The sequence below is a fragment of the Narcine bancroftii genome, chromosome 1, assembly GCF_036971445.1.
Source record: "Narcine bancroftii isolate sNarBan1 chromosome 1, sNarBan1.hap1, whole genome shotgun sequence".
NCBI classification, from domain to species: Eukaryota; Metazoa; Chordata; class Chondrichthyes; order Torpediniformes; family Narcinidae; genus Narcine; species Narcine bancroftii.
The window spans coordinates 374,162,401-374,186,626 of NC_091469.1; the positions used below are offsets into that span (position 1 = coordinate 374,162,401).

Genomic DNA, 24,226 nt, shown 5'->3' on the forward strand with positions numbered 1-24,226 from the left:
TCTGGAGCATTAAAAAAAAACTGCTAAAAGTCATCAGAATGTCCAGGCCTGATGCAGGGTCTTGGGTTGAAATGCTGAAAATCGCTTTCTCTCCACAGATGCTGAGTTCCAGCAATTAATTTTCGCTCCAATGTGTTTGTTATTTACAGTTCAAATGTAATTCATTTTTCACAAAATATATCCTGTGTTTTATTTAAAAAATTATTTTCATTTAGGTGCAGACCTTCCAGGGATTGTACTTAAATATTAATGGGGTATTCTATTACTCTACAGAATATATTGAGTCATGAATGTTTAAAAACTGAATTAAGAAATCTCAGCTTATGATAGCACTAAACCTAGGTGTTCTTTCTATAAACTTGAGGCCTTCTTAACTCGATTGACCATGATCCATCTGTTTTTCATGCCTCCACTGAACTTTCTGACTTGCATTGTTCTCATTTCAACAGATTGTCCCCTAATGCCTGTGTAGCCTCCATGGCTTCACCTTCACCACCCCCATTCACTGTTCTCCTTTGCTCTGTTTGCAATTTGCTGCAGAATTACAGATCGAATCCCTTTGGTCCAATGTTGCTTCCCTTATTAGCTGCCAAGTCATTTGATGCTGAATATTGTTCCTTAGACCTTCTATTCATTTACCTCTCTTTCCTTCTTTAACACACTCATCAAAACCTACCAGTGATCAAAACTTTGGCAAGATGTGTTAATACCCCTATCATTTGATGTCAAATTTTGTTTTTTAATGTAAAGCACCTTTGTGTATTTTTCTATATTAAAAGGATTTTCACAAAATATTTTTGTAAGACTGTTCAAAATTAAGCCTGATTTGACTTTTCCAAAAAGTCAGAACTTCTATTTGTCTTGCTGTTGAAAGGTTTGTGGCTGACTTTTATTAAAATGCAAAACTGGTTTTATGTTTTGCCCTTAGGGAGTCCTCATAACCTGAGTGTTGGAGAACAACGGGACATAGTTCAAGATTTCCGAGAATTTCTTCAGTCTCCAAGTAATGCAGCTTCAGGCAGTCTGAACCGAAATAATGAAAACTAGAATGTTCACCAATGTGAAAGTAAACTATTTTGTCAAATGAAAATAGATTTCTCTTCAATTTTACCACAAAAAAAACAAGTTTGAGGAAAGAGACCTTTCAAAAGCTTTCCAATGCAAGGCAATCATTTTCTAACCTGAAATGTACAACTCAGGAGGTCTCCAATTCTCTTGTTTATTGTGAATAGAACGGGCAAAATTGATCAGATCATTTGAACATGCCCAGTCTGCACAGAACCAAAGGTGTTGAGGCTATGTGGGTTCCAAAATTTTCTTTTGGTCTTGCTTGCTGGGTGCATTGTCGTTTTCAAAATCTGTACAGTTTTTAGAAAAAATTTTGTATATACAATGTTCTTGTCTTAGTCTTGTTATTGGTAGTAGTATCTCTTCACTCTTTTCAAAACCATTCTTGAGGATAGTGGTATCACAATGAACAATGTAGAATTTTATACCATTTCCATCACTCCTGTCGACATTTCTACAGCAAATTGCAGAGGAATTAAAGATTGTATTCTGGAGTGCTGGTCCAAGCTAGGGCAATATTTGCAAATATCTTAGAAAGGTGAACTTGAAGAATAATAACACCAATTGTCTTACTGACATTTGAAGACTTAAACTTAAGTTAAAGGTTCAGTATTGGTTTATTCTAACATATGTTTATTGTGATTTTAAAGAATATATTGATGGATGTGCTGTCTAGATAACAAATAATTTCAAACAGGTTTGAACTGATTTCTTGAAATTGTAATGGATTTTTCAAATATGGTTAAAAACAATTTTACACTGATCTTTTCATTTTTTCTGTAAACTTCCTTTACTATAAGGTGCTGGTGATCTAAGATTGACATGATCCTTCCCTTTACTGTCATTTACCAATCATGTGAAGTTTTAACTTCTTGAGATCTATAGGCTAAAGACTATCAAGATCATAGGGAGATTTAGCCAGGTTGTTTAATGGATCTCCTGCAGACAGCAACGGCAAAAAAATTGACTGGTTAGAGAGTACACATGGAAATGAAGCTGTCCAATTTATTGGCCTTGATTTAAATGAAAGTAATTGAAGTAGCCTTTACAAAGATGTCCTTTGACACAAAATTTGCTGCACCAATATATAATACAAGAAATATCAGACCTATAAGTGTTACAGATTTGAAGGACTCTTCCTGGTTTCAGTATAATCTTTAAGTTTAATGAAATATACATTAACCACTAGTCTTAGTTAACATAATAGTGATACTTTGATGTTGGGAAAATGGACATTTAACTCAAAATGCAAGATTATAGCTTTACCAGTCATTTTGTTTTAACTTGGGCATTGCTAATTAATTCCTTTCTTTATTCCAACTATGTACACACAATATTTTACAGAGATAATCCAAGATCAGATGCACAGACATATTCAAGCAAATTAACCCTTTGGACTCCAGCCATTTTTAACCTTTCATAATATATACTCCAGACTGGGTCCATAGGTAAACAACAGTACAAACACCAGAGCGAACCAGCGAGTAGTTGGGTATAAAACCAGTCCTGTAAAAAGAGGACAGCGATTATACGCACTTATTGGTAGCCCCTGAAAACAGGGACATGGAGTCCAAAGGGTTAAAGTATTGCATAAGCATGTCACTCTTGCCAATAGTAAAACAACATGTTCATAAATAATATTTTTAAATACATGTGCAGAATTAGGATTTATTATAGAAATATGCAGAATTTATAATATGCCCACTAAGAATTTTAATATTTTAACAATAATATTTGAAGGCAAGTCATCACTAAATGTTAAGTCAGTGCAAACTCACAGTTAAAGAAATAGCTATACAATGAAACATTGAATTTTTTAACACAATTAATAGTTTGATAACACCAAATTGTTCTGGTAATGTTCTCCCACCCCAACCCCTCCACCCACCAGGTGAAATAATTGTTTTCAATTGGGGTACTTGTTCAAGGTACAGGATTTTCTTTCAAATTTACTTGTTCTTTTTTCTTTGAAGAGTGCCATTAAATTAAAGCTGCTTTGATTCAGCAAAAGTTAGCTTTAAAAATAGTGCAGTTCCATTAGTGTAAAATGCAAAGACTTTTAAAATCAATTATTGCACACCTGTTTTCTATTTTTTGTGCAGTTTTATGTTTGATAAAATTCAATTTTTATGAAAATTAACTAAGAAATAGAATTTTCTGCCAATCTTAGAATTCAACCCTTCAATCCAAATTAATTTTGCCTCATTTTAGAATTCTTCCTTTCAAATTGCTGCTCATCTGATTACATTCAGTCAGAACATAGTGAGTTAAAGCCCCACTTTTGGACTCAAGCACATCATCTAGTCTGGCCTAGTCATTGAATTATTAAGGGATTGTTGTGCTGTCCAAGGTGTCATCTGTGAGCTGAGATATTAAACTGCTTCGATTAAATGGTGTACGTAAAGATTCCATGGCACTTTTATGAATTTTCTTATACTATTCAACAATTGTCCTTCAACAAACACTAAAGCAAATCAGTTGATCATTTTATCTTATTACTGTTTAAAGGGCCTCCAATGCACAAATTTTCTGTCATCTTCAACAACAGTGACTCATTTTCAAAAAATATATATTTGGCTGTAAGCACTTTGAGATGTCCTCAAGGTATGAATGATATTGTATAAATGCAATTTTATTTTCTAAATTAGATTCACAATAATCACTGATTTTCAATTGTCCGCATTGCTGAAAAATTGTCATAGTTTCATGCATTTATTTCTTTATTTGCCCTGTACTTTTTCTAAAACAGGATGTGGTTTAGTATTTTACTGCTTTTAAATGTACAGCAAATGAATTTGACTTTTTAAAGAAGGAGTTTAATCAACAAATATCTGAATATGTCTAATTATTTTGCTGTTTACTGTCTGAAAGAAGGCTGCTAATAGAACAGTTTTGTGGTAGCAAGTTGTAAATATAAAATAAACTATATATATATAAATGTGATCATTTTTATTTTACTCCATTTTTTCATGTTTGTAAATGTGCAAGGAAAGCTAATTACAGTACACCTTTCCATTGATGACATTTGGTGTGGTCCAAATCAAACACTGGTGAAATAATTAGTCACAGAGACCTCTGACTGCTCACTCCAGCGATATTGCTTGAGCCTACACTTTGTAATGATATTCCCCTTTGCCTTTTTAACTCCAATATAACTAAATTTGAGTTGTAAAATTTGGAAGGGAAGGTTGAGAACCACTGCTCTGGACCCAAATGTTACTGAAATATTTTCCTTGAGAAAAATTGTCATTGGCCCATTTCCTTTGGAGTTATGAAACCGTGCACATAATGAGTCAATTAGGTACAAATAAAACTGATTTTTTTTTCAAACTTTAAGCAATCCCTTACTCATTACAGAGCACTTATGGCATAGGGATTTCTTAAAGTGCAATGTGAGGTGAGGGGGGCTGTTTGAAAGCCACTGATCTCCTTTGAGAGTTGAGTCAAAGGAAAACTCCAACCAAGTCTGAAGAACTGATTTTAATCTTTAAAATAAAATCTGAATATATGCAACATGTTGTTTCTACTTTTAATGTTCCACGTGGAATTGCCAGTTTCCTTCGACAAATGTCTAGAAATTAAGAACTCTTGAGTTTAGAAGTCCTGATTATCTTTCTGGATATTCAGTAGAGCTTTCCTGATGATGCTCCAACTGTACAGCACAATGTTGACCTAGACTCGATTTATTGCAGGTTCAGGAGGGGGAAGGTGCTAAGTAAGTGCAGTAAACCTTCGATAATCCACTCTCCATTTGCAAATACATGTGGTTCTACATATGACTCACCAAATGTTTGCCCGAATTCCTTTACACTTGCCACAGCCCCCATTCTTGTGCTCCATTTTCACTCACCAATGCTGTTGACCCAGGGTCCCTTCAATATTACCTGGTTTACTATGATTTGATCAACATCAAGTGAATTGAAAGAGTGTTGAGTGATTAATAAAAAATTACCTCCAGTGGATCAGAAAATCTGCAAGTCCAGCATAACAAAGTCCTAAATTTGCTAGATTATCAGTTTTACTTTTGGGTAATTAACTCCAAATTAAATAAAATTTGTATAATTATTGCTGTGATGTGTTTTCAATTAAATTTAGTTGCAGTTGTCATAATAGTTTGACTAATGTAGAAATTGTTGAATGTTTTAAAATTTCTGCTGCCAATTAACTGAATCACACATCCTTCTTGTGAGACTGGCCAATTATTCCAATATCTTTGTATAAAGGAAGCCTCAGGACATGGTTGCAAATCAACCTGCATCAAAGGCTTATTCAATTTATTCATATCCTGTTTTTGTTTCGATATAATAATTGTATTAGCCATGGAAGCTGCAAGTCAACCTGAAAGGAAAGCATCTGGACTAACGTACCAAGTGCATCATATCCAATAAACTAAAAAATATTAACTGTAGATAAAAGGTATAAATAGGAGTGGAGGGAGTGGTTTCTAGCAATTCAACCAGAATGCATGACTTGTAATTCATAAGATGTAAAAATGAGACCTTCTCTCATCAATTGTATTGAAATATTACATATCTGGATCATCTCAAAAACAGAAAATCATACATACAGCTGTTCTTCAACTACAGCTTGGTCTTCAAAACCATTATTCCTTCAGTGCTGTCAAGAAGCTACAAACTCTAGGCCTCTGCCAGTGGATCCCTTGACTTTCTCATTGGAAGACCACAGGCAGTTCAAATTGGAAACAGTCTCCTCACTGATTATCAACACAGATGCTCCCTAAGGATGTGTGCTTACCCTATTGCTCTACTCATTATACACCCATGACTGGCCAGGCACAATTCCAGTGCTACTTACAAGTTTGCTGATGACACCACAGTTGTCAGCAAAATCATAAACAGCAATGAGGAAGCGTCCAGGGGGGAGATAGATCAGATGGTTGAATGGTGTAATGAACCTTGCGCTCAACATTAGCAAAACCAAGGAGATGATGGTGCACTTAAGAAGGAAGTCAGGGGAACATGACCCAGTCCTCATTGAGGGCTCAGTGGAGAGGGTCAAGAACTTCAAATTCCTGGGTGTCAACATCTCCGAGGATCTGTCCGAGAGCCTCCACGTTGATGCAATCACAAAGAAAGCTTGCCAGTGAGTATACTTTGTGAGGTGTCTGAGGAGATTTGGTATGTCACTGCAACCTCTCGAAAATGTTTTCAGGTGTACCGTGAAGAGCATTCTGGCTGGTTGCATCACTGCCTGGTATGGAGATGCTAACTCTCAGGACAAGCGTAAACTCCAGAGGGTTGTTAACTCGGCCTGCGACATCACAGGCACCAGACTTCACTCCCTCGAGAACATCTACATCAGGCGGTGTCTAAAAAAAGCAGCCTCTATCCTCAAAGACCCCAACAACCCAGGCCATTCCCTCTTCACTCTGCTACCATCGGGGAAAAGTTACAGGAGCTTAAAGGCATGCACTCAGGGGCACAAGGACAGCTTCCTCTCTGCCATTAGATTCCTGAATAATCAATGAACCAAAGACACTGTCTTTCTTTTCATGCACTATTTTTATTTTTTTTATTTATAGTAATGTTGTAAGATGGTTATAAAATAAATGTATGTTTGCACTGTGACGCTGCCTCAAAACACCGAATTTCACGACTTGTTCATGATAATAAATTCTGATTCTGAAAAGATGTTGAAATTGCATCCAATGATAAGGAGAGGAAGAGAGACCTTGATCCACATGGCATATTTCCCTGCAGTAAGGACAGTTGTAAATGAAGCGTGAGAATAAATATAGAAAGTAACAAATTGAAGTTGTACAGAAACAATGTTAAGATATCAAGTTGTGAAAGGAATAAAGAAAGAAGTCCCCCCCCCCCCCCCCCACAACTGGTAAGACTAGAATTGAGGGGCAAAACATCATGATTCTGGGGAGTAGATTTATGACAGAGAAGAGGGAGAACTATCTGGCCCAGAGAGTAGTTGACCTGTGGAATTCTTTGCCCAAGGAAGCTGTATAGCCTACCTCAGTAAAAAAAAAACGTAAGTGATAAAGAGTTTTGTTTACATAGTAGGACAATTGAGGGTAAGGGGGAAAAGCCAGTAAGTGGAGCTGAGTCAACAGGCTGATCAGCCGTTCACTTGTTGAATGGCAGAGTAGGCCCTATGGGCCAGGTGGCCTACTCCTGCTCCTATTTGCCTTCTATCGTCTTCACAATCCCGCCTTTCCCTTTCACGCACCCTTCCATCCTTTGAAGCGCTTCCTGCTGACCACAGAAAGTGCAAAATTTGTCTCCTCCCTCACCTCCATCCAGGGTCACAAAATGAAATTCCAGGTGAGGCAGAATTTTATGTGCTCATTTTCCAAGCTGATCCACTACATTTGATGCACCCAATGTGGCCTTCTCTATACTGAAGAAATTAAATGCAGATTGGGTGACTGCTTTACCAAACACTATGCTTTCTGGGTCTAAACAAGCTTATTGTAGCCAACAATTTTAACTCCCGCACCCCTTTCCTACACAGCCTGATCCATTGTCAGTGTGAGGTCAAACATAAATACATCTTATTCCTCCTGAACAGCTTTAAACGTAATGCCACAAGCACTGATTTTTCTAATGTGCTTAACCACCACCTACTCTTCACCTCCATTGCTCCCCTTTACCTCCCCCTTACCCTTCTAATTGATCTGTCCCTTTACCTGTCTCTTCACCTCTTCCATCCCATCACATCTTGCCACCCCCCCTCTAAGCTTCTTTGTAATGTAAGATCATCCACTGATAGAAAAGCAGTAAGTTTTTCAAATCATGAAAGATGTGCAGGCATATAGGATGACCTGGATATTTTTACACAAGAAGGTTAATTATAGGTTTGGCAAGTAATTAAGAAGGCCACTGGTGTGTTGGCCTTCTTAATTACCAAGAAGGTTTGAGTGCATGACCAGATGTCTAATATAAGTTATGCTGATATTGCTTACTGGCCAAGTCCCCCAATCAAACGAAAGATGTACATGAAATAGGAGTTCAACAAGGCACGTAAAATTGACCCAAATGGAAGTTGTTCAATGCAATGCGATTAAGCATACTGGTCTATCCTCACCAAACTTTACAAGAATGTGAAAAGGTATATTTGAAATTGATGAGTCTCTAGGCTAGGATGCCTATAACCAGGGTCAGGTCAGAAGAAGAGGTTGAACATTCAGAACAATTACAGCACAGCAGAGGCCCTTCAGCCCATGGACCAAAAACAGAGATGAGAGAATCAAATGGCTGAAAAGTCTAAGATGGAAATCCAATATTTTTCAGATACTAAGGGAATGATAGATACTAGAAAGTTGTACAGAATTAAAAGTTGAGGTGAGATTTTATTGAATGGCGGAGAAGGCATGAGGGAATGAAAGACCCGCGTGTTTTTTTTTAAATGCTATTTCTTGCACTGTATATACTTCGTGGTCAAGGCAATATTTACTACATGGAGCTGCTCCTGGGAGCAAAGGACGAGTTCATTTGGCCTTCCCTACCTGGGAAAATAAAATTCTGATGGTTGTGATTGAAATAGATCCTGAAACCCTCCAAGTTTATAATAAACGTTCCACTGTTTTTAAGCCTTGCGTGCTTTTCCCCGACTTGTTTTCTTCTTATAAATATCGACTGTGCACCTCTCGTTCTCCTCTCACTCCCAACAATCTCCGAAGCACTTGGCTCCAAGAAGACATTGCCAAGGTTGCGAGAGATTCAAGTGCTCTGCGCTAAAACAAACCTGGTTTCTTCTGATATTTGTGACTGCGTTTGGTTCATTGCAGATTTTAATGAGACATTGCCAACATTCTCCTCCAGCCCGTGTGCACATCTTGACGCAAACGCTGAGGAGCCTTCGAGGTTTGCCGACCCTTCTGCGCCAGACTTGCACGCAAAGGAACAAATGACCTGGCCATTCTTTCCAGAGGAGAGTTTCCTCCCAGCGCAACTTCCAAAGAATTTCACTGGCTCCAAAGGATCTCAGGGGTACCGTTTGCTGGTGTCGGGGGTGGGGTGCAAGCTGGCTGAGCCGCCGCCGCTCGGTGGTGCACCGGGCTTCAGGTGAGCGCTAGGACCCGGAGCTGTGTCGAGCGCTTTCCATTGTGGTTGCCCGTCGCGCTCTGTTTTCGGGAGGGAAGCGACTGCCTGGAAACGCAGGCAGGCGGGTGGTTGCGGCGGTTCGCGTCTTGGGCGCTCTTAGGCCATCGCGAGTGACAGGAGGAACCGATCGCTGTTGGCGGCTTCGTTTTGCGTGTGTGGCCGCGGATTCTTTTCCTGCTGGGGCTCTGTGAATTGGAAATGTGCGTAATCTAGGAAGAGAATGACAAAAAAGTGAAGCCTGCACAAAGCGGACGGAGGCGAGTGACCAGGAATCTCTTTGCTACATGTATTTAAAGTCCTGAATGTTGAATTTGCTTTAGTAGTTGAACGGTCCACCCGGATTTATTAAATTGCGCTGCTCGGTCACTTGTTGGGGGGGGGGGGGGGGGGTTAAACATTAAACGACTTGTATCTTTGGAGATGATGTCGTCCGCAGTAAACATTGTTACATGAAGGAACAATTCACGAGAGTTCCGCAATACTTCGAGCTTGCTAATACTTGCCCTCAGTGTTTGGTAAAGGGATGGATGGGGGAGGACGCAATGAGTTGGGTCAGTTCGACGGAGGCGACATTTGTAGCGAGACGCTCAGCGCTTTGTAACCAGAGAAGACCCTTTTCGCCCATTGTTGACAGTCACCTGATCCGAGCTTGGGCAGCCGCAACTTGGGTGAGGAGGGAGGTTGAGACCTGACTTGCTTCTTCACGGTGGGGCGTGGATTTGCAAGCTGTTGTTAATTGCAGTTATCTGAAAGCTCTATTCCTTCCTGAGCCACAAAAACGTTGGTGCTCTGTGTGAAAAGGACACTGTTTGATCTGCTGAGTTTCTCCAGTTTTGTGTTTTATATCAACCACGGTGTCTGCAGATTTTCGTGTTTCACTACGATAAATGGCCAAATTGAAAACACGGTTGCACTGACAATAACCACACCAGCAGTGCGAGTATAAGACAGCTTCCATCCTAGTAGCTATTATATTCGTTTATTAAATTGTACTGGCAATAACCACACCAGCAGTGCGAGTATAAGACAGCTTCCATCCCAGTAGCTATTATATTCGTTTATTAAATTGTACTGGCAATAACCACACCAGCAGTGCGAGTATAAGACAGCTTCCATCCCAGTAGCTATCATATTCGTTTATTAAATTGTACTGGCAATAACCACACCAGCAGTGCGAGTATAAGACAGCTTCCATCCCAGTAGCTATTATATTCGTTTATTAAATTGTACTGACAATAACCACAACAGCAGTGCAAGTATAAGACAGCTTCCATCCTAGTATCTATTATATTAGTTTATTAAATTGTACTGACAATAACCACACCAGCAGTGCAAGTATAAGACAGCTTTAATAAGCTAATATGTACACTAAGAAGTCTCGTCTCTCTGCAAGACGAACCTGGAAGGCTAGGCTGTAGCTCTGGACTGCTTTATATACAAGGTCACCGGGATGACCTAGTGGTGTAATTACCACAACGTTCTCACACGTTTCTTTGAGAAGATAAAGTGTCTAAGAGTGTGGTGCCCACACTTAAAATTGGGAAGAGACACTCCTTTACATTGAAACAGATGTGACCTAAAATGACTGATTTTAAAATGATGAGGGGGAAACTTGGTCTTGGGTTGAATTGGAGGTTTTGATTTGCCTTCTGAGAGCTGGCCTTGTTTTATGTTGTGAGATGTCTGGGGGAAAAGACTTTAGAGAGACTTTTCTATGCATAAATTATGCTGGTTTCTGCCTCAGAATTATAACTAAATTATTGTGAAGGCATCATGACTCTTCTGAATCTGTGTTGAAATATTTAAAAAACTTTGCCTGTTCATGAATCTGGGATGTTTCAACTGACTTTATGGGCAACTAAGAACCTTTAGAAGTCTATTTGTCTTTGGAAAATGTGGGTGAAGTTGCTAGGTAATGCGTGATGTTTTACAGCCAATCTACCAAGAGGGCAGTGTGGTATGGATGGATATTGTAAACACGTACCATAAAGTAAGAGAGGGTTTATGTGAATTCTGATTGTGTGGTTTACAAACTGCATTTTGAACAGTCTGAATTTGGGGCATACAGTGTGAGAGTTCCTCTGTGCTGTGTCTTGGCTCAACTTCTCCATCAATGCCTTCCCTTTTATGTCAAAGACTGCAATAAGTGTGGAGCTAGGTGGCCCTGATAAATCCCAAACTGGGCATGTGATTAGTTTTATTGATGAACAAGTGCTGCCTGATTGCACTATCACTGCCACTTTACCAATTAAAATTAAATGGTCATTAAGCAGGTTGGATTTGTTGCACCTTTTGTAAGCAGGAAATGCATGGGCAATTTTCCACAGTTCAGTTGGGTGCCACCACTGTAACAATACTGGAGCAGCTTGGTGATGTGGGGATGTTTGCTGATTATTGCACAGTGTTCTCCTCTTCCAACAATACCTCAGATACAGAAGTTTATGTGCAATTAAATCTGGGCTAAAAATTGTCAAGTATTTTGTGCATGTCAGGCAATCTCCAACAAGGGAGAATTCAGTCACATGTTCTTGATGTACATGCAATACTTTACCATCACTGAAATCCTACTAAAAATATCTATGGATATCCTTTGGTCTTCCTCATTATGTCAGAGGTTTGGATCTGGAGCTTGGCTTGCCAATGGTTTGAACGGAAGTCTGTGAGGCTGAAGAGACTCTGAGTGTGCTGGAGGTACACTCAGTGTCTCTGTAGGGACTCTCTTTTGCTTCTCTTTCTCCTCTTGTTAGGGGTACCGGGCAATATTCATGGCAACTTTTTTGTTTGCCTTAGGGCAGAGAAAAGTTGCAGTATATCATGTATATTACATTTTTTAATGTATAATTACATGACAATAAAATTAACCTTTGTACCTTTAATTGGAATTCCTGATCTGAGTCTCTAGCCATAAGGGCAAGTCTGAATGGTTCAGCAACATATTATCTCTGCATCAGTGTGACCACTTGCTCCCATCCTGTATGATCTGATTTGAGGGATTTCTCAGTGGCTGATGTCTGTGTGATCCATTGGAGCAACATTATTATTTTTTTTGTTATATGCATTTGCAAATAAAGTTTTGTTTGCCTGAAGCTTGAAAATGCCTCTATCGAGGTTTGTTTTAGCCCAAAGCAAGATTTGCTTGTATTGTGGCCAGGTTTTGTAATATCTGAAGTAATGATGAGTCTGAAAAGCTGGTATTCATTATAGGTGACTAACTTTTGGCATTTATATATGTCTAAAGGTCAGAAATCCTGGGCATACCTTACAAGGACAACACTATTGTGACCCATGTCTTCAGATTTGATTCTGAAGGTACAGATTTTAGATTTATTGTCCGAGTACATACGTGACATCACATAAGACCCTGAGATTCTTTATCCTGCGGGCGAAGCAGAATCACCACTTATTGGTCGTGCGAAATAAAAGACTCCACAAAAGCATGTAAACAAAGGAAGAAATGTAAACAAACTGCAATACCAATATAAAAAAAAATCAATAAAGTGCAAAAGTAAGAGTCCATGAGTGTGAGCAAGTTGCTTGCATGTTGTACACAATAGGTGACTAGAAATGCTCAAAGTTATGCTTCACGATTGGGTTTATTTTCTTTTAAAAAAAAAGATAGTTAATATCAAGAAACATTTCTGGTCCTCCACAAGTAGAGGTATGAGTTGGGCATGATTGGGAGCTTCATTGAAAGTCATTGCTGTGGATAGGCAATAATTAAAAAGTAAGGAAAGAATACATAAACTACATTAGTCATGTATTTTCTGCCTGGTAGATATAAGATACAAGAGAAAATTACGTAACCATAACTAACAAGTTGCGGATAGTTTGAATTATGCAAGATTCACAGCCGAAGGGGAAAAGCCTGAGAATTAGGAACAGTTTAATTTTCCTCAGAGAAGGACAAAAACTTGATTAGGAGTTAAATGAAACAGATGATCTAAAACAATCTGCTGGAGAAACTCAGCAGGTTGAGCAGTATTAGTGGGGGAGGGAGGGAGTGGTGGAAAAATAAAGTAGAAGTTTTGATGGAGACCCTGCACCAAGAATTTCCTCTCTCCCCCACTCCAGTCCTGCCCCCTCCCCTCGAATGCAGCTTGACTCCCAAGTTCCTCCAGCAGAGTGGATTTTGCTTCAGATTCCAGCATCAACAGTTTCTTGTGTCTGGAGACAAGACAGGCTCTCTTCTGAATAAAGCAGTTAATACCTGGCTCCCAAATACAAAGTCATTCTGTCCCTCACAATATTTTGCAATAACTACCTGAGGATGAGCCAGATTACTATAGGTTGGCGTCTTAGACTTGCTTCCCTATAATTATCCCTGGTGTCCTTCTCAAATAAAAATACCACATTAGCACCTCTCTAGTCATCTGATTATTGCAGATAGTGAAGATTTGCAAATTTATTTTGTTAACAAGCCTTGAATATCACTCTCTGCCTTCTATCAGCCTGTTTACTTAATTAATTGCTAACTGCGCCTATCTTTTTGCTTTTAATATGCATGGTTAACTCTTTGCACATTAACTTTTCCCAGTCTAACTCTGTTTAAATAATACTCTTTCTGTTTTGTTTCCAGAGAAGTGGATAACTTCACATTTATTCAAGTTATAGTGCATCTGTCATATTTTTGCCTTCACATTGTTAATTTGTTCAAGGTTCCTTTGTTGTCATGTATATGAATACACAAATGATGCTTACCTTTGCCCATAAAGGCACACAGAGTCTTGAATCTCTTTACACTCGTAAACTCACTCACAAGAACACAAGTAAATAGAAGCAGGAGTAGATCACAAGAATCCTCACATCCACCCTGCCATTCAGTATGATCATGCAGATCTGTGTCTTTACTCCGCCTCCATGCCATTTTCCCAGATGCCTCCATTTATTGATCTATCTCCACTTGAAATGCATCTAATGATCTGGCCTCCACCACCATTTTGGGTGGAGAATTCCTGTGAATCACTCCTCTCCATGAAGAAATTTCTCTGCATCTTGACTGGCCCAATATGTCCCCTTGTTCACTGGTGAGGAGATCCAACTATCTACCCTCCTGAGCCTATTCAGTTGTTGGCAAGCTTTAAATATTACATTTGGTTCCCTAATCCAAATCACTGAGATATATATATATATATATATATATATATATAAATATAGATATATACCATGAATGAGTCTAATCGACTCATGTTGAGTGCCTTTCCAGCAGGCAAATGTTAACATATTACATGTTATTACATTTTGTGCATTAGTATGTGACAATAAAGTCATCTTGAATTGCAAGATCCAAGAAGTGATCCTGTCATGCACCACTATTGCATAGCATTAGCAATGGTACAGATTGCACATTGATTTACAGACCAAAAGTAATGCAGGTATAAATAGCTCTTTTTTGGGAGTGACAGGCAGAAACTAGTATATCTTCAACAATTACATAGGGATTTGGGGCAACCTCACCTGGAGTGTTCTGTGCAGATTTCTTCACCCAAGAAACAGCGTATTTGCCATTAAACAAGAAAATTCGCAGCTGCTGGGGTTGAGAGCAATCCGCCAATGTACTGAAGAAACTCAACAAATGACACAGCACCCATAGGAAGGAGTAAAAGGTAACCCACGTAGTTTTTACTTCCCGTGGATGCATGCTGAGTTTCTGCATCACATTTATGTATTTGCTTTAGCATGGGTGCAGTGAAGATTTACCAATTGATTGCTGGAATGGCAGGACTAAAATAAGAGATCAGTTCGCTTTCTATTCAGTGGAACTTAGAAAGAAATCAGGATATAATTGATATTTATAAAACCCTGACAGGCTGGACACATTGGGCAATTGAGAAGAAGGTGTAACAGTTTTAGGTTACAGGGTAAGAGATGAAGGACTGAAATGAGGAAGCATTTCTTTTATTAGAGGTTGGAGAACCTGTAGAATTTTCTACCTCTGGGAGCAATAGAGGCTGTTTGTGAATATTTTCAAGAAGGAAATACATTTCCAGGCATAAAAAGCATCAAGGAATATGGGAGAGAGCGGAAATATAGTACAGTATTGAGAAAGGTGATCTGCCATTATCTTGTTCTTTGGCAACAGAACCTTAAAAGGCTAAATGGCCTGCACCTTGTCCTCTTTTTGATGATTCTCTCCTTTCTGCAAAAGAAAATTAATATTTCAGAAAGAAACCTGATTTTCTTTTTGTTTCTGCTGCCCTATTTTCTTTTCAACTTTTATTTTACTTCCTGTATGATTTTTTTTCCCCTGTGCAATTTTTATTCATGTTTCACTTCCTGGCCTTGTGGTATGTGTGCCTCAGTGAAGATTGGTTGAACAAACTCCCTGCTGAATGTCAGTGGTCCCTTGGAGATCACTATAGGCAAACAGAAGGGAAACAGGTACAGCTGATGTTGTGTTCTCTTCTGATGTAAATGTGGGACTGCATTATTTGTTTTAATGATGAGAGTTGAGGATGAAATAAGGTATTGATACCTCAGAGATGTGACTGCTTACAAGCTGGCAGGTTCAAAGGCATTGGCTTGTCTTGTGACTTGTACCATTCTAGAGTCATGACGGGTACGGTGATCATGGATTTTATTTGGTGAGGTGCAACTTGGACCTAATTTAAGAAAAATAAACAAGTCTCAGATCTTTCATTGGAGTGAAACACGAAAGTCTGCAGATGCTGTGATTGTAGTAAAACACAAAAATGCTGGAGGAACTCAGCAGGTCTGGCGGCGTCCTTCGGAGGTAAAGATGTATAACTGATGTGGTGGGCCTGAGCCCTTCTTTGTTCACATCTTAGCAAAATACTACAGTTGCGAGAACAAAACCAAGAAAAGGCTGGAAATGTTCAGCTGATCAGGAGGGATATGGAGGGACCAGGTATTGATAACTAGGTGCCCCCGATCAGAATCTCTGTCTTCAGTTTCCCGAGACCCATCCTTGCCTCATCCAAATGCAAATAACTATACCTTCAGCATTCCAGTGGCCAGTACCACAAAGCCCCCAGTGAGGCTGTCTCCAACAGCAGGCAAATCCTCAGACTTGCCTTTCCAGTTTAAAGCTGAGTGACTTTTTAAATGATTCTTAAATATCTCAATGCACTAAATAAGTTCAAAAATTTAAAGTATTAAGTAATTTTAAAAATGCATACACTTTAAAAGTGAAGAATTAATTATAACATCTTAAACACATAATCTAAAAATAATAAACTGATACAGAATAATTGGAAGGGGGCTGGGGAAATGCCAAATTAACATCTCAATGTATGACTACTCCATATCCACCTGTGACCTCTGTGCTTCTCTCATGCCTGTGAACCATGCTTCTCTCCCTGCCCCTCTTCCCACTGTTTTATACAGGTGTCTGCCTACTTTTTATTCATACTGTACCTTGATGAAGGGCTCAGGCCCGAAACGTTGATTATATATCTTTATTTTTGCTGCTTCAAGAGTGTTGTCTAATCTGCCGAGTTTCTCCAGCATTTTGAGTGAATTGACAAGTCAATAATTCCTCTATGATGCTGGATCAGAGAGATAACTTCCCTTGTTTAATGCTGGAAAATCATAAGGACTGGTCTTCATTGCTGGACTTGGAATTTTATCAGTGGAGCAGATCAATAAACTTGGCCACTGAATCCATCAGCATGTTTGTCACTTCTGTGTTTGAAAATGCACGTGCAGAACCCTAGGAGTAACGACTGGTCTGAAACATTAACTCCATATCTCTCTGCACGAATGCTCTCTGACTTCTTGGGTGTTTGCAGCGTTTGTTGCTTTCGTGCAATTGGAACTGGCTGTCATATGTGACAACTTGTAGGTCTTTGTTACCCTTGTTACCAACTCATTCTTGGAGTGTTTTCATTATGTTAAAACTATCAAAAATGGAACAAATAATCCTTGATGTTTTTCTCTAAACATTTAAAATTACTTTACCACTTGGTTTCCCATCTGCTTCCTCAGTGTTAAGGCCATTGTGAAAGTTGGCCTATTGTGGACTTAACAGCACAGACACATGGTAAATTAAATTGCAGCGACAGGTATGTCCAAATCATATTGTTCTATTAGGTTGCGTATTGTTTCCTTTGCATCCTGAGTTGCGAGTCTTTTATTTTGAGATGATACAGTATACCTGTTTTTCCAGAATACATAAGCAGCATTTTCCCATGAAATATTTCCTTGGCTTTCAACAATTTATGTACATTTTTTTTTAATTAGTGAAAGGTTGACAGGAAAATATAAAAAAATGTATTTTGGTAAAATATTAACATTCTCTTTTTCAGTGTGCCTGAGAAAATGGGATCGTACTGTCCTAATTATGCACCTGTTTTATCTTGGTTTTGTATAAGAACAGAAATGTTCTGTTTTCTCAATATTTAGATTTTGAGGCTGTTTGAAATCCTGCTCTGCTTTGATATGCAAATATTCTAATGATGAGCAATGGTTAATATGCAGAGCTGGTCTCTTTCCTTGTCTTTGCTAAGCAATCTTAAAATGAGTTGAATGTGAAAGTAAGGAGAAAATCTCTATCAAGCTATGCAGCATGGAAAAAAGGCCCTTTGGCTTATTCTGTCCTTGCCAACCAAGGTGCTTTCCTGAGATAGTTACAAATGCCTGCAGTTGGCCAACATCCCTCTACGTCTTTCCCAACCATGAACCTGTACCAATGTCTTTTAAACATTGTACCTGTAGTTGTACTCACCTCTACCACTTTCTTAAGTGGATCATTCCAAATCTGCTCCTTTGTCCATGTGGAAAACTTGTTTCCCAAGTCTCCTTTAAATTATTATCATGTGAATACTCTGACATTCTTGGAATCTGTTATTTAGATATCTATTCACCAGAGTTATTTTCTGTACAATTTTTTTTGTGGTAAAAGTGACCGATGTTGTTCGATGGAATGGGATGAGTAATGGAGTGGGTGGTAGTTGTCCATAAGGAGCATCCACTTTGAGCTGGGCTTCAGACTGGGCCAAGTAATGAGGCACACGCGGATCACTTTGGATTCAAAGTGATCTTCTGAGTCCATCGAGATCCAGGCCCACAGCCAATTGTTGCCCCAGCTGTTGTCTAACGCTGGGCACAGGCATTAGGCACAGAGGGTGCCGAAGGGTTCCTGATTGTGTCAGAGGTTCAGATCTGGTGCTCTGATTGCCGTTGGTTTGGACTAGGCTTTGGATGGCTGCGGAAGCACTAAAGGCGAATCTAGGGACACTTGGTAACTCTGCGGGGACTCGCTTTTGCTTCTCTTTCACTGACTGCAAGTCTGTCTGTAAGAGGTGGTTAGGCAATTCCCGTCGGTGGCAAATCTGTCTGCCTTGCAGCAGGCAAAAAGAAATTTCATATAATAGGACACTGTTTTATTACTATTACAATAAATTGAATCTTGAATCTCTATGAAATGTTTCAGTTCTCCTAGGCAAGGTGGTAAGAAACTCTGACTATATTTCTGCAGCTAAAATTCCCTTCTCAAACTGGAATTATGATTGGAGCCACGAGGCAGCAGTAAGGGAGCAGCATTTTTGTTGTTTCTTTAGATGATTTCCTGCTGCTATCAGACTGCTGAATAGAACTCTCATTGGTAAATGATGATGATCTACACGATTTAACCGTATTGTCTCTATATCCTACACTTTGCCCCAGAAACACTATACCCCACACCTTTGTTCTATTACTGCATTACTTGTACATTTCCCTGAATGCAAAACAAACCTTTCTCATTACACATGACAATAATTCAAAGAAAAAATTGTTTAAAGTAAAAGACGATTTGTTGTGAGTGTCCTTCAGAAGTGGTTTGCATTTTAACTCTGACTCTCCCTGCCAAAAAAATGTACACCAAGGCTGTAATGCCATCACATCCTTTTTAGAAACCGTTTCTTATTGAAGGTTTTACAATGGAAGGGTTTGTGGTTGAAATCTGAATGCTTTGTGTTAAACTTGCTGGAAAAAGCATTGGTAATGAATAGTCATGCAAGTGTTAATAATCTGCAAATCTGCCAGCAGACTTCAGAGATTGAAAATAAACTGAGAATTTATTAATCCTCAGAACATTCTGGTTGCAATGCTGATAAAGAACAATGCATGCACCCTTTTTATCATTTGGACATTGTCATTGCAGTGTCAATCACCCTCTGTGCCCAGATGAAGATCAATTAAATCTGTGGGATCTCAATCCTCACTTAATATGTTCTCAAAATGTAATGTAGAAAAAACATACTTTTCATTTTTTTCCTTTCTTACTCTTCCTTAATTCTATCTTTCTTTTCTTCTATAAAAGTAATATAACTGTGAAGATCATTTAAAAATAAAATGCCAAATATACTCATCAGATCAGGTAGGTCTGTATGAGGGGAAAAAAGTTTATTTTTAGAATCACTGACCTTTCATATAATTCATACGCTTGAAATCTTGCTTCTCTGTTTCTCTTTCCACACCTTTCTTGCCTCCATCTTATTTCTGGTCCTAGTTTTCTAAATTTATCTTCATCCATTTCTATTTTTCTATTCAATCTTTAAACCTCCAGTTTAACAAAGAAACTATTCTGCCATTCATTGAGGTCTCAGATGCCCTGCTACCTTAATACACTGCCATGTGCTCTCACTTTCACCAAGTTTTAATCTAATGATATTTGAGCTGGGAAGTACAGGATGAAGTAGTTAAAAATGCACACCATGTGATCACCTCTTCCATCAAAATTTAATTTGACGTCAATACAGTATTCTTGATAACTTGGTTAATTGAATAGAATTTCCTGAAACAATTTAAGGGACATTTTAATGAACCACCTTTTCTAAATTTTCCACCTGTCCACTGCAAGGTTAGCGTAGCGGTTAGCACAACGCTGTTACAGCGATAACAACTCTGGTTCAAATCTGGCACATCTGTAAGGAGTTTGTATGTTCTCCCCATGTCTGTGTGGGTTTCCTCTGGGCTCTCCGGTTTCTTCCCACCCTTCAAAGACATATGGGGATGGTAGGTCAATTGCGTAAAATTTGGCAGCACAGGTTCGTGGGTCGAAAGGGTCTGTTACCGTGCTATATGCTTTTTAAAAAAATTTAAGTGAAGCATATCATTGGATGATGCAATATCATTTGGAAACAGATTCACATCCAGTATGATTCTGAGGTGCACAAGGTGGGTAGTGAGCGGACGGTGAGGCGGCCTTCAGTGGGTTGACGGTGAGGCAGCCTTCATTGGGTTGACGGTGAGGCGACCTTCAGCGGGTCGGCTTGAGCCTTTCGTGTGCCAGCCTTCAACAGGGTGGCAGCCTTCATTGGTGTAGCAGTGAGACTTTGGCAGGGCAGCTTTTGGTGGGATAGTGGTGAGCCTTTGGGGGGGGGGCGGCCTTCAGCGGTGAGGCTTCGGTGGGGCGGTCTTTGGCAGGGTGGTGGTGAGCCTTCAACAGGGTGGGTCAGTGATGAGGGTTTGGTGGGGTGGCAATGGAGTCAGCTGGAGCAGTGGAATGCTCCAATTACGGGATGTGGGAGATCTGGGACAGCACAATTGTCCCTGATGACTACACTTGCAAATGGTGCATCCAGCTGCAGCTTCTTTCAACACAAGTTAGGGAAATGGAGCTGGAAGAACTTCAGATCATTTAAGAGGCAGAGAAGGTGATAGAGAAGAGATTCAGAGAGACAGTTACCCCCAAAAGTGATGAGGCAGATGGGAGACTGTCAGGAGAGGGAAGGGGAATAGACAGAGAGAGCATAGCACCTCTGTGGCCATTCCCATCAACAATAAGTATACTGTTTTGGATACTGTTGGTGGGGACGACCTACCAGGAACAAAATGTAGTGGTCATGTCTTTGGTATTGAAACTGTACCCTCCGCTCAGAAAGGAAGGTGGGAAAAGAAGAGAGCAGTAGAGATAGGGGATTCGATAGTTAGGGGGACAGATAAGAGGTTCTAAATTAAATTAAATTAGACATACAGCACTGTAAGGCCAATTCATTCCTAGATGTCTGTGCCACCCAAATTACACCCCATTAACCTACACACCAGTTTGTTTTTGAAGGGTGGGAGGAAACCGAAGCCTCCAGAGAAAACCCATGCAGACAAACTCCTTACAGACAGTGTGGAATTAGAACCTAGGTCTGGTCCCAGTCACTGGCGCTATAAAGGCATTATGCTAACCGCTACACCGAACTCCTACCTTCTGTGGGAGAGATCGAGAATCCCGGATGGTCTGTTGCCTCCCTGGTGCCAGGGTCCGCAATATCATGGATCGAGTTCTCAGTATTCACAGGAGGGAGGATGAGCAGCAAGATGTCGTGGTTCACGTAGGGACCAATGACATGGGTAGGAAGGGTGAGGAGGTCCTGCAAAGAGAGTCTAGGGAGTTAGGAGCATGGTTGAAGGATAGGACCCCCAGGGTTGTGATCTCAGGAGTGCTGCCCATATCATGTGCTAGGTTGTTAATGCAGCTAAATATGTGGCTAAAGAGATGGTGCAGGAGGGGGGGCTTCACGTTTCTGGACAATTGGGCTCAGTTCCAGGGAAGGGGGGACAGATTGTACCTGAACTGGAGGGGGATTAACGTCCTTGGGGGTTAGTTTGCTAGTACTGCTCCAGAGGGTTTGAACTAGATTGACGGGGGATGGGAACCAGAGTGTTAGAGTAGATAGTGAGGTGGAGGAAGATAAAGGTCACATGAGGACTGAAATCAAAGGTTTGTATGTGATAGAAATGTTCTCAGATGTCTTTATTTCAATGCAAGGAGTATTGTCGGAAAAGCAGACAAACTTAGGGCATGGATTGGCATCTGGGATTATGACATTATTGCTATTAGTGAGTCTTGGTTGCAGGAAGGGCAGGACTGGCTGCTCAATGTTCTGGAGTTCCTTGTTTCAGACGTGGGGGGTGCGATGAAAGCGGGAGGAGTGCCATTGCTACTCAGGGAAAATATCACAGCTGTGCTTAGACAGGACAGCACAAAGGACTCATCTACAGGGGCCATATGGGTGGAGCTAAGGAAGGGGAAAGGTGTGACCACACTGATAGGGTTGTGTTATGGACTGCCCAATAGTCAGAGAGAATTGGAGGAGCAAATCTGCAGAGAGATAGCAGACTGATGTAAGAAAGTATGATAGAAGGAGATTTTAACTTTCCACATATTGACTGGTGCCCCCATACTGTAAAAGGGCTGGATGACTTGGAGTTTGTCAAATATGTTCAGGAAAGTTTTCTAAATCAATATATAGAGGTACCAACAAGAGAGGATGCAATACTTGATCTCCTATTGGGGAACCAGGCAGCTCAGGTGACAGAACTATGTGTAACAATAATGTCATTAGTTTCAAGTTAATTATGGATAAGGATAGGTCTGGGCCTTGAGTTGACTCGAAATTGGAGAAAGGTCAATTGTGTGGAAATGAGAAAGGATCTTGGAGGAGTGGATTGGGATAAGTTGTTTTCTGACAAGGATGTGTTCAGTACGAGGAAGACCTTCAAAGGTGAAATTTTGAGTGTGCTGAGCTTGTATGTTCCTGTCAGGATTAAAGATAAATTTAACAGGCATAGGGAATCTTAGATTTCAAAGCATATTATCAATCTGGTAAAGAGAAGAGAGAGGTGTATAGCAGGTATCGGCAATGAGGTACTAGAAGAGTATATAAAATGTAAGAAAATATGTAAGAAGGAAATCAGGAGGGAAAAAGAAGACATGAGGTTGCTTTGGGAGATAATGTGGTAAACATGAAGGGTTTCTACAAGTACGTTAAGAGTAAAAGGATAGTAAGGGTCAAAATTGGTTCCTGAGAAGATCAGAGTGGTCATCTATGTGTGGAGCCTAACGAGATGGGGAGATTTTAAACAGTTTTTTTGCATCAGTATTTACTCAGGAAACTGGCATGGTGCATAAGGAAGGGATGGAAGCAAGTAGTAGTGGCATGCAATATATAGAGATTAAAGAGGAGGAGGTGCTTGCTGCCTTACAGCAGATACTTCCTTGGACCTTGAGGGAGACTAGAAATTACAGGAGCCTTGGCAGAAATATGTAAAACATTCTTAGCCATTGGTGAGGTGCCGGAGGATTGGAGGCTAGCTCATGTTGTTCCTTTGTTTAATAAGGCTCCAAAAGTAAACCTGGAAATTACAGGCCGGTGATCCTTGCGTCATTATGAGGTAAATTATTGGAGAGTGTTCTGAAAGATCAGATATACAAATATTTGGACAGCCAAGGGCTGGTTAAGGATAGTCCGCATTGCTCTGTGCATGGTAGGTCGCACAATCTTGTAGAGTTGTCCGAGGAGGTTACCAAGAAAGTAGTTGAAGGAAAGGCTATGGATGTTGTTTACATGGACTTTAGTAAGGCCTTTGACAAGGTCCCACATGGGAGGTTAGTTCAGAAAGTTTAGACACTAGGTATCCATAGAGAGATTGTAAACTGGATTCGAAATTGGCTGAATGGGAGAAGACAGGGTGGTAGTGGATGATTACTTCTCAGACTGGAGGCCTGTGACTAGTGGTGTGCCTCAGGGATCCATGTTGGAACCATTGTTGTTTGTTGTCTATATCAATGATCTCAATGATAATGTGGTAAATTGGATCAACAAATTTGCTGATGACACTAAGATTGGAGGGATTGTGGACAGCAAGGAAGGCTTTCAGAGCTTGCAGAGGGATCTGGACCAACTGGAAAAATAGGACAGAAAATGGCAGATGGAATTTAATGCAGACAAGTGTGAGGTGTTGCATTTTGGAAAGACAAACCAAGGTAGGACATGCACAGTAAATGGTAGGGTACTGAGGAATACAGAGGAACAAAGGGATCTGGAAATACAGATACATAATTCCCTGAAAGTGGCATCACAGGTAGACAGGGTTGTAAAAAAAAAGTTTTTGACATCTTGGCCTTCATAAATCAAAGTATTGAGTTTAGGAGGTTGTATAAGACATTGATGAGGCTAACTTTAGAGTATTGTGTGCAGTTTCGGTTGCCAAACTACAGGAAGGATATCAGTAAGATTGAAAGAGTGCAGAGAAGATTTACTAGGATGTTGCCAGGTCTTCAGGAGTTGAGTTACAGGGAAAGATTAAACAGATTAGAAATTTATTCCTTGGACCATAGAAGAATGAGGGGAGATTTGATAGAG

The 24,226-nt window shown here is 39.9% G+C and overlaps 2 protein-coding genes across 10 annotated transcripts in view; both read left to right on the forward strand.

Moving 5' to 3' along the window:
• brd9 (bromodomain containing 9) overlaps nt 1–24,226 on the forward strand; it is a 159,107-nt gene that overhangs the window by 93,797 nt on the left and 41,084 nt on the right. For 4 of the 6 annotated variants that reach the window (XM_069913320.1, XM_069913314.1, XM_069913315.1 and 1 more), the window contains one exon: nt 929–4,011. The exons of 1 other annotated variant lie outside the window; for it this stretch is intronic. In XM_069913320.1, coding sequence (XP_069769421.1) covers nt 929–1,047 — 119 coding nt within the window. In that variant the 3' untranslated portion in view covers nt 1,048–4,011. Of the gene's footprint in view, nt 1–928; nt 4,012–24,226 lie in introns of those variants that run through there. One more of the 6 variants, XM_069913316.1, reaches the window with a different exon arrangement.
• The window catches only part of zdhhc11 (zinc finger DHHC-type containing 11), a 126,026-nt gene that overhangs the window by 19,888 nt on the left and 81,912 nt on the right, over nt 1–24,226 (forward strand). The window contains exon 1 of one of the 4 annotated variants that reach the window (XM_069913325.1): nt 9,018–9,107. The exons of 1 other annotated variant lie outside the window; for it this stretch is intronic. Coding sequence is in view for 1 of the 3 variants with exons in the window: in XM_069913322.1 (XP_069769423.1) it covers nt 9,674–9,814 (141 nt within the window). In the remaining 2 variants the exon portion in view is untranslated. Of the gene's footprint in view, nt 1–9,017; nt 9,108–9,145; nt 9,404–9,669; nt 9,815–24,226 lie in introns of those variants that run through there. 2 more of the 4 variants (XM_069913323.1, XM_069913322.1) reach the window with 2 other exon arrangements.